Source organism: Zerene cesonia, chromosome 17 (genome assembly GCF_012273895.1).
Source record: "Zerene cesonia ecotype Mississippi chromosome 17, Zerene_cesonia_1.1, whole genome shotgun sequence".
Taxonomy (NCBI): domain Eukaryota; kingdom Metazoa; phylum Arthropoda; class Insecta; order Lepidoptera; family Pieridae; genus Zerene; species Zerene cesonia.
The window spans coordinates 2,534,547-2,545,177 of NC_052118.1; the positions used below are offsets into that span (position 1 = coordinate 2,534,547).

Here is a 10,631-nt window from a genome sequence, read left to right on the forward strand (position 1 = left end):
AATTTTATCAAAAATTATTATAATCTATTATGTATCTAATTGGATTTCAGGGTTTTGTAGATTGCTGGATGTACCCGGAGCTTACGGACACATACAATAAACTGTTGTGTAAGCAACGACAAAGAGTTTTGGATGAAATACGAAGACAGAACTTATACTTTTATTCTCGACTGTTAATAGCTGTTAGTAAAGCCCAACTTCGCATTCCATTATAATAAGAAATAAGATATGATACATCAATGAAATGTAACCCACATTTTATTCCAGAGATCAGAGCAACCACTTACAAAAGAACTTGAAGAACTTTGGAAGGATACAAAACATAAATTAATATTAGGAGCATCGTAAGGAGGTTTTAAAATATGAATATATTTCATTGAATATAAATTTTATTTATTCAAATTAATGTCTTACCTCCACAGCTTACCATTTATTTTGTTCAAAACTGAAAAGATAGATCGTGATATAAGAGATCCCGCTTTCGACAAACCACCTAACGCAAATCGCACGAAGTATATCATTACATTGTATATTTTATTTATGTATAAACTGTTGTAGTTGGTGGTGTAATGTATCTTATTATTTAAGGGTTTCAATGGATATTTGGGTGGTTGGAGGGTCTAAGATTGGACGTGTCACGATTGAGCTCTTTAATGATATCGCACCCAGAACTTGTCAATTATTTCTCTGTCTCGTAAAAGGTGATAAAAGGGGTCACGCATATACGGGTACTAGAATATTCAGGTACACTTTCATATGGAATTTCTACTCTAGTATTGCCTGATTATCCTACTTGATTAAATCGCTGAAGTCTTACGTTAATGTATGATTAAGAGCAGGAAGAAAATTAAAACCATTTGACCAAACTTTTGTTTCTATGTTGTCCGATTTACATAAGGGATATTACTCATTATACGTGGCTACAGTAAAGCTTCCATGAAGCTTCCCTAATATTTTTTAATTCTAGAGTAGTACCAGACTTGTACTGTCGAGGTGGTGACGTTACCAAAGATAATGGATTCGGTTGCTACTTACCGGAAGGTCAGACTGACCCCATGGAGCCTGAATGTCTACGGCTTAAACATTCCGTTCCAGGTGACTGATATAAAATACATACATAGCTAGTTCAAAAGAATCAATCTGTTTATACATATAAAATACTAATTTTCAAACCTACATAATACATACATATAAATTTTTAATAACCTTAATTATTTATTTAAAGGCGTCTTATCAATGGTGGTAACATCAGATAATGAAGTGTGCGGACAGTTCAATATAATTTTCAAACCCCTACCACAATTCGATGGCAAGCACGTTGTCTTCGGGAGGGTATTGATAATTCAAATATTGTTTTTTTATTCTTTGTTTCATTCTTTATTATTAACATTTAAATATCTATTTTTCTATGTACAGATGAAAAGTATATTTCAAATCAAAATGCAATTTTCAGATAACAGGAGGACCAGCACAAGCGCTCGAAAGAATCAGCGCTTTAGGTCTTCCATTGGGGACTACTACATCTGACTGCATCATCAAGAGCTGCGGTTGGTATACTCGCACTAATCAGTATAAAGAAGGCAACGCGAATACTATAAAATTTCCACCACGACGAAAGGCTAAAAATTGATAGGACTACATATTTAGGTTGTTATTGTTTTTTTTTGTGGTTACTTTATTTTGGATGTTTTAGGATGTTTTATATTGTCTATAAAGAAAATAAAAAAATCTCAATCAATGTTCCTTTTATTTGCTTCTTACTTACATATGAGAAATAAATAAAAAACGCACGTTCAACGCGAAACATCCAATTAACCGAAGTTATCCTAATTGTAGTCAAAATTCTTAATCAACAAATTTAAAGTCTTTTCTGTCACTCTATTTTCACGAATAATCCACAAGAGAAGATTAGCGCCAGTACCTAAAAAAATAAAGTGTTAAGATTAAATTTAAAGCTAATTCTAAAGCTGACTTAATTACTATTCTTGACCACATTGACACCATAACAGATTAAGAAAAATCAGATTTAATGAACATATTAAGTTCTGATATCTATAATCTTACCACAGATAACATAATCCTATACTAGGTCATACGAAAATAAATACCACATACCATGACCAAGGCCACAATAATTGCCACAGCGCCGACGTACGCGGCGTCTTCGCGGAGCAAGTCGATGGTTTTGTTAAGACAACCATCCATATACATTGTGGTCGGGTTTGGGGAATATTTACAGTCCAGCCGCTGGAAAAATTATATTAAAAAAAATATTTAGAAGAAATGATGCGTGTGGCTCGTTATAAACTATGATTTTATTAAAACAAAACACAAACACATTCTGGTCGCGAGGAATGATTTTACACACATTATTTAAGCTTGAAAACTTTTTTTATTTAAGCTTGAAAAAGTTCCAGGTAATTGTTGAAAATGAGTTAGCAAACAATAATCAATGATGTCGGTGAATCAGTTTCCTGCAAATATATATATTTTAATAAGCCATAACGTCTCACCTTGCCCGGGTACAGCTCTTTACAGCAGCTCTCAGGAACATTGCCGTTCCAGTCGTTATGACTCTTGACACCACAACACTGCAGATATGTCTGCGTGTCGTCCCACGCCTTGGTGTATTCGTGCTTCACGCCATAGTTTGGAATCGACGCGTGCATCTCCCGGTCCAACGTTGAGAGGACCTTTTCCCGAAACACGAACAACAAGATCCCGCCAACTAACATTGCGACGAAGATTATGAATACCAGGATGTAATACTGAAAGTGAACAATGATATCTAAGATACGTAAACAGAGACATGTATGATTAAAGTGGTCGCACAGAGAATTTTAATGTTTTTTAACCATTACCATCAAAGTATAATTTACAATTAAATCATTAAACACCCAACATTCTTCGTGAAAAATATATATTTTATTAATAAGATGAAAGTACACATTTAGAATGAGAAAGAATTTGGTTTCCCATTTTCACATTATTTTTTTACAATGTAAGAATGTGCTTTTTTAAAACCTTAATAAATTATTACCGTCAATAACATGCACTTGACTTCTTTAGCGGCACCACAGCAGCCGAGGAAAGACAGTAGCATGATGGCGGCGCCCATGGCCACAACCACGACCACAGAAGCAATAAACATATTATTGCTCATGAGCGTGCTAGAAAAAGAACGGGACGTCCAAATCCATGCTCCTATCGCTACTGCTAGCAGACCACCCAACTGGAAAATGTAAATAATATTAGGAAGTTAACCGCATGTCTGTTTCTATTAGGACACAAAATTTGTGAGTGCTTACTTTCCGAAATGTTGCGATTAGTATAGACGTTTGCAAGGTTAATTAGACATAAGATAAGCGGCCCGCCCCAGCTTCGTCTATAATATATGTATGGCCAATAACCCTGAGGGTTTACCTACATTTCCAATGGAGAAAGAATATTTGATATCGGTCCAGTGGTTCCTGAGATTAGCGCGTTCAAACCAACCTTTATATTTTTTTAGAAGTATGGATACTTTGCTTAATAAGTAAGATTAAAAAGTCATATTTATTCTTTAATAATTGTTATTCAAAAACGTAATTTTATCAATTGATAAATACATTTTATAAATAAAGCATTAATAACATTATTGTTAAATTCTTAGAATACATTGAGATAAGTAGGTATAATATGTAAGAATAATATGAAGGAAAGACTTGTTTCTATAAAAGATTTATAGAAAAACTTGAAGCGTCTGTTTACTAAGTTGTCCTTAAGCCAAGTTCTTTGTAATGTTAAAATTCCTAGAAAAGACTAGACTAGACAGAACCTATTTAGTATTCGTTAACAGTTTATTTATTTTTTTAGAAAACATTACATACCAAACTACTACAACTGATTTGTAACAATTAACATACATCAGGTACAAGTTTATGGAATATTCTACATCACAGGCCATCACTTAATTAAATCAAACATGGTGTCTATACATATTATTGTAATGTTGATTTTCTTAATAATATTTCCATATGACGATTTAAATAAGATAAACTCATTAAAATATTGCATTGTTTCTGATTTTTGAAAAGTCATATGTGTACAAAGTTTGAATTAAATCTGTTTATATAGGTCAAAATCGAGTCTAAGGGAATCGGTTACATACAAACTACTGTATAGTATTATATTACATGTTATACAAACATTCCGTTTTGAAGCTAATTTAATTGTTAACTAAGTTAAAACAGCAGTATTTAATTTTAATGATACAAAAACCAAATGGACATTACCTATTTTCTTTTATTTATTTTTTGTTATACAGACCCCATTCATGGCCACTGTTATACAAGGTATTATATTAAAAAAGATTTACTCACAAATGTAACAACATTAATGGCAACCAGTGACACCTTCATGCACCGGCCGCAGCTGTCCATCGCGCCGCTCATCGCCATCGCCACCCTAAATACATTATTTGTATTGTACACACAACATTACAAATTCAATAGTGTCATTATTGTAACGATTATTACTGGCAATTATATCAAATGTATAGACTTAACACTAAAACTAATCCAATAGGACAACTTTGAATAGTTTTCTAACCTAGCATTTTTTATTGCATTGAATCTTTTGCATATAAAAGAATTACCGTTCATCCTGAGGAGATATCTGATCTTCCATTTTATAATACACAAATATTAAATAATATGAGATACCAAAATTATTTCGAACATCCTAAAAATCAATAAAAACCAACACTGATCTAGTGAGCCGTGGTTTACCTCCAATGCCTTTCCGAATATTTTGTTTTTGATGCACCATGGTTGAGCGTGAATCTAGGTCTTATATTTAGAATTTTCTTCATACCACTAAAGTAATTAGCAGTAAAGATAATTCAATATTGTTTTTTAAAAACGATACGTTATATTAACATCTTACGATTTATAAATGTGTATGTGTTGTCATTTTATATTGAACTTAATAAAATAAATTTTGAACTACCCACAAAACTTCTCATTCATGATTTATGTATCAAATAAATAAACAAATTTCCAAATAATTTCAGATCGTTTCCTCGTATATGCGAAACAAGTGGACCGATTATGATGGGACATTCTCTTGAAATAGTTTTGTTTCGAAAACAGTAACGTAGTAATATTTAATAATAATCTGATCAGGTATGTAGTAGGTAAATACCGACAATACGTAACAAATGCGTATGGGAGATTTGGGTGAATACAGTATTATTTAATGATTATTATGTTTCTATCACTGTCATAATATCTTAGTTATATGATATTATGACAGTGATACAAACATAAGCATTAAAATATCATAATTATATCATATTAATGGTATATGAAATCGTAATGTATGTATACGTTAATATATGGATAGATTAAAAGTAAAAAAGAGTATTAAGCTGATTCCTTTTTTTATTGCTTAGCGGTTGAAGTCAAACCTACTAGACCTGCTTAAATTCTTTTACCATTACAGTAATTTAGATATTTTTAGTGCTTGCTAGAACCTAGTGCTTTCTGTTAAAATAACAGTTAAATAGTTTATAAGTCTAGGTACATAGCAATATGATTCCTTGAAATAGGTATATGCATAGTTGTAGTTTGACTCATCACTCATCCTAGAAACGTAACCACGTACATTGAGCTCACCCACGTGCTAGAATTAAAAACAATTAATGACCTACTAGATAAGTTCTGAAATGTATTAGATAATTAATTATATAGCAATTTACAAAATTCCTCACTATAAACTATTAAGTTATTGAGGCCTTTTTTATAAACTTTTGTTGGAAACTTTACGTCAGAGTTCCAAGATGAGCTATCGGTTTCGAAAATGAACGGGAAAAATTTTAAAAAGTTCACTGCTTACTTTTATGTAGATTGTACAAATAGAATATAAACTGTGAATAAAATGAAGTTGTTTTATTCACAGCGCAAACAATCATGTTATTTGAGTATATTTAACTAGCTGCGCCCCGCGGTTTCACCCGCGTAAGTCCGTATCCCGTAGGAATATCGGGATAAAAAAGTTGCCTATGTGTTATTCCAGTTGTCCACCTGTCTACGTACCAAATTTCATTGTAATCGATTTAGTAGTTAGTAGTAGTTTTTTCGTGAAAGAGCTACAAACACACACACATCCTTACAAACTTTCGCTTTATAATATTAGTAGGATTAGTAGGATAGTAGGATGACTAACTGTGCTCCTCGGTTTCACTCAGGTCGTGCATGACGTTATAAAAAAATCGTACCAGTAGTTTCTGAGATTACGTGTTTAAACAAACAAATCAGATATACTAAGTGGCATACTTTTTTGCCGCACGCAACCACACGTAATTTTTATTTTTTGTTTTTATTTCTTTTTTATTTCCTTTTTTTATTTTCTGTTTTTTTGTTACGTTATCATTTGTGTGTGTTAAAATAAATGGTTCTACATAAACATTTCAGCTTTATATCATTTGTAAAGATAAATGTTCCTAATACGAGTAGAACGTGTTTTAATTACGATAGATTCAATATTTTGGTGTGGATTACTTAACTCTGTAATAGATACCACGCAAATAAATCGATAGGTAGGTACCTACCGAACGTAACGCAAAATGGAAGTCCTACATAAGCTATACAATAACAAAAGAAATAGCAACATTATTCTTATTAGAGTTCCGTAGCAGGAGCTCATGAGAGATAAAATCAATCGAAATTTGACTGTTACTTATTTGAATGACAGCGCGGGAAATGGGAATTACTGACTTAACCGCCAGGCGCCAATACATTTATTTGATAAAAGCGTATTTTGTTGCATGAATAAATTAATTTTTTTGAAAACGACAATATCAATCAAACAGATATTTTTTGTAATACCTATCATTTTAACCGTCTCATCAGAGAAGTTTAGAAGTATGTTAATCCACTGTTATGCCTTCAGTCATCGTGTTTATATGGCATACCGTGACGTAGATCTGTATGTAGGTTTAGTACAAGCATATATGAGTACAGTAGTGCGCGGACGCATCACTCAAGGTGAGGGGTTTATACAAGGTCCACCTGATCCCTTCTCTTGCGTTAGATAAGTGAAAGTTGCATACAATTTGTAACGTTACACTTCTTCAACACTTTCATTCAACACAAAATATTAACGTCTATTACGAATAACGACATTCTTTAAATACGTTAGCATAACCCATACAAAAGATAAATATTCACCGTCAGAAAAACGTCTACAATATGGTGATCCAATACAGAATTTCACTTAATCATCACTTTACACGAATACTATAGCGTAAACACAAAACAAACGAGTTCATTCAAGTACGTGTAAAAAGTGTAAAAAGGTCAACCGTGGCCGGTGATAACAATCCAACTGGTTTGTTTTACGAGTTCGGCACGCAACGCCCCACCAGCCCGTATGGGACAACCTTCGAATGCGATACACATACTTTAAAATTGTTTATAGCAGTGCCTAGGGCTGTGTGCGCGATTCCTTTACGTTACGCACTCGTAGCCACTGCGAATACTATTTTAGTTAATCATTAGTAAAACAGTAATCCTTTTTATGTTTGTAAACAAAAATGAATCGCCAAGTGTTGTTAAGTTGTAAAACTCTAGAGCTTTAGAGCGCGGGTATTCAATAAAATATACTTAACCATAAGAGGTCCGAAACATGAAATAGGGCGAGGTCGAATAGGTCACCATTTAATAAACACGCACGAACATCACTTGTGTTATGTGTGCATAATGCATATAGATAGATTACATTCCAGAGTACAAAAAAAAGTATTTGTTGGTATTTAGGTACCTACAATTCTTTAATAGACCAAACCAAAAAATATAATTGTTTAATAGGTTGTGAAATAAATATCCCTCGACCATTATAGATATAGAATAGAGTTTGATAAAGTACAAAATGATTTAATAAAACAACTATTGATGAAATTCTTTTTATTAGCTTTTGTTAATAAACTGTTACTCCAACATAAAATTAGTACAAATGTATAGAAAGCATATTTCATCCTACTTATACAATGAGCTCTGCTTTACATCGGAAAATAATTGAGCTTTGGTTTACAGTAGAAACTTTTAAAGTAATCTTTACAAATAAGTAGATTTATTAGCTTTCACTACTCGTATGTGGAGGCTAGTTATGTATAAATGTACTTGCATTAGAAATGCCAAGGTGTACGAGTAGAGATCGCTAGAAGCAATAAATAAATATATTTATTAGAGTAATAACCGTACAACCCGCACGAACACCACACTTATCCAATACATGTGATTTCGCGTACGATATAATAATTTTTACACTGAATAAAGTAAAGAACACTTCAAACTATATTTCGAAGTTAATCGAAAAATTAATATACACACTTTGCGCTAGAAATACAACAAAATACACTTATATAAGCTAACACTACGACGTCTGGTTATAGAATCAATTAATTAATGTATGAGTACACCTATTTAGATCTTACCTGATTTAAATTCATCACACACGAGGTGAGGCTATAATGTGTAGCTTCCATATCAAATGCAAATGAAACAAATATTACAGCTTTCTTAATACAATAATCATTACTGATAATCTACATCGTATTACGAATTTGTCCATGTTTGTGTTACCGATAATAATTATTTTCGTTGAGACACTCACACTTGTTCGTGATATAACAATATGAAAGCGGTGAAATTTTAACGAAAAATTTAACAGAATTCAAAAAATAATAAGCATTTCACAAGCTTAGTAAGGAAACTGGTAAATATTAAAAGAAACGTTGTAAGTTACGATACGAAATCTCAAACACAAAATTAAACATTTCTTTTTACAACTACACTTCTTTTAGAAAGGTTTCATTATTCTACTAAACCGATTAATGATTATATAAAACTATTCATCATCACCATTACACAAATCATTAACAATTTACATATATTTCAATGTCTACTACCTAATGAGCAACCGTTACATACGAATTCAAATTTTTCATCGAAATTAAAGGTAACACAAACATTATTCGCTCAACACTTTACTTATTCTTAACACATACATACACACATAAATGTTATAGTGCCATATTCAATGGTTTATCTGGTACAACATTAATATTAAATTGACATCGACATCACGTATAAAAAGCTTAAACGGAAGCTACACAATACGTACAATTTCGTTTTGAGTTTGAAATATAAAGTTTGTTGCAACTTAAGCAGTGATATATGAACATATTTTTGGATGAAACATTTAATTTTGTAATTCGTGAATTAAAGAGAAATAGCATTAAAGTAAGAACGTAAAATAATAGTCGAAGATAACAAGTTGCAGCAAACTTCAGTTTCAACTCGCATGTCAACATTGCGCCAGAAGTATGGGCGCGCCAGAGAATCTAAGCAATCTGATTTATTTTAGAAGTTTGTATTTCGTCCCAGCATTATTCCACTAGACTAGTAGTGATTATCATACAAATTGTTACTATTTTGTTGGTTTAATCTGTATTGCCTTGCTACCTTCGATGGAATTACACTGGAGTATTATGCCCTAAATAAAGTAAAAAAATATGCTGCTTCTTAGAGAACTGACTTGTAGGATGATCAAATTAGAATTAAATTGAATGGAAATCTAATTTATAAAATTCTCGTGTCACAGTTTTCGTTGCCATACTCCTCCGAAACGGCTTGACCGATTCCTCTGAAATTTGGTAAGCATATTGGGTAGGTCTGAGAATCGGCCAACATCTATTTTTTATCCCGATATTCCTACGGGATACGGACTTACGCGGGTGAAACCGCGGGGCGCAGCTAGTAATATATAAAAATTATATCTATAAAAAAAGATTTTATTTATGTTTTTGTATCAAATGAAAAACAGTTATCACACAGTTTTACATTACATTCAGCTAATTTTATCCAAGGTAGCAAGGGAAGAAAATATGAACCAACTCGGAACTAGGGTTCCAGTCTTGTTTCTATCTAAGCACATTTATCTCGTGTTCATTGCGAGAACTGACTCTCGACATCTTTCATAAAATATGGAGTTAAAATCCTGATGTTCCGATTTCTTTAACTGCGACTTTAGGTTCCTTGTCTCAAAAGTAAAAGGAACCTTCTAAAGTCTAATGACAATACACATATTTTCATTTTTAATTTTCATCAAGCGAGACAGGAAGACGTACAACGTAGAATAATTCCACATTATGTTTCTTCAACAAAGGAGTCTCATTAAGTTGTTTCCTATGAGCATTTATCAGAAAGACTTATGTGAAAAAACTAAACATCGGAAACGGAAGTTTTTTGGAAGTTTGTTGTACGAGAACTTCATTTGCAGTGATTAATAATTAAGAGGCCCTAGCCGCATAGAAGAGATGCCAGACATATTCACTGTATATTCATTATCCAACAATTGTCATTTCTCCTATGCAACAGCAGCAGAACAGCACAACACCATAAAAGTAACCCATACAGAAACACAACATCCACTAAAAATGGCTGAAATCCCAAGAGTCGTTCTCGAGCAAAACGTCGCGTTCATAGTTCCACGTCGCAACGAACATCGCGATGCGCTCCGGATCGTTCCAGTAGTCGATCTGGTGCCTGTCGATGTGCAGCGCCAGCGGTGCCAGCGGCGGCAGCGGC

General features: G+C 32.8%; 2 protein-coding genes across 2 annotated transcripts in view; one reads left to right on the top strand and one right to left on the bottom strand.

The window, feature by feature from the left end:
- The window catches only part of LOC119833341, a 3,967-nt gene extending 2,337 nt beyond the window's left edge, over positions 1 to 1,630 (top strand). The window contains exons 4-10 of the mRNA XM_038357327.1: positions 51 to 182; positions 268 to 344; positions 423 to 512; positions 589 to 744; positions 968 to 1,095; positions 1,226 to 1,332; positions 1,454 to 1,630. Coding sequence (XP_038213255.1) covers positions 51 to 182; positions 268 to 344; positions 423 to 512; positions 589 to 744; positions 968 to 1,095; positions 1,226 to 1,332; positions 1,454 to 1,630 — 867 coding nt within the window. The remainder of the gene's footprint in view (positions 1 to 50; positions 183 to 267; positions 345 to 422; positions 513 to 588; positions 745 to 967; positions 1,096 to 1,225; positions 1,333 to 1,453) is intronic.
- A 98-nt stretch (positions 1,631 to 1,728) lies between these two features.
- LOC119833455 (leukocyte surface antigen CD53-like) lies at positions 1,729 to 7,395 on the bottom strand. Its single transcript, XM_038357462.1, has 6 exons — positions 7,212 to 7,395; positions 4,362 to 4,446; positions 3,041 to 3,232; positions 2,514 to 2,768; positions 2,116 to 2,247; positions 1,729 to 1,921 (listed from the first exon to the last, which is right to left on the bottom strand). The coding sequence occupies exons 2-6, from the start codon at positions 4,437 to 4,439 to the stop codon at positions 1,874 to 1,876; spliced, it is 705 nt and encodes a 234-aa protein (XP_038213390.1). The 5' UTR covers positions 4,440 to 4,446; positions 7,212 to 7,395; the 3' UTR covers positions 1,729 to 1,873.
- Between the last annotated feature and the right edge of the window lie 3,236 nt (positions 7,396 to 10,631).

Bases quoted from the DNA above. Each gene is read 5' to 3' on its own strand.
- LOC119833455 (XM_038357462.1), bottom strand. From the start codon at position 4,439: ATGGCGATGAGCGGCGCGATGGACAGCTGCGGCCGGTGCATGAAGGTG. The intron at 3,233-4,361 runs GTGAGTAAATCT...TACATTTTCCAG, and splicing joins CCATTAATGTTGTTACATTT to TTGGGTGGTCTGCTAGCAGT. The intron at 1,922-2,115 runs GTATGTGGTATT...TTATTTTTTTAG, and splicing joins TTATTGTGGCCTTGGTCATG to GTACTGGCGCTAATCTTCTC.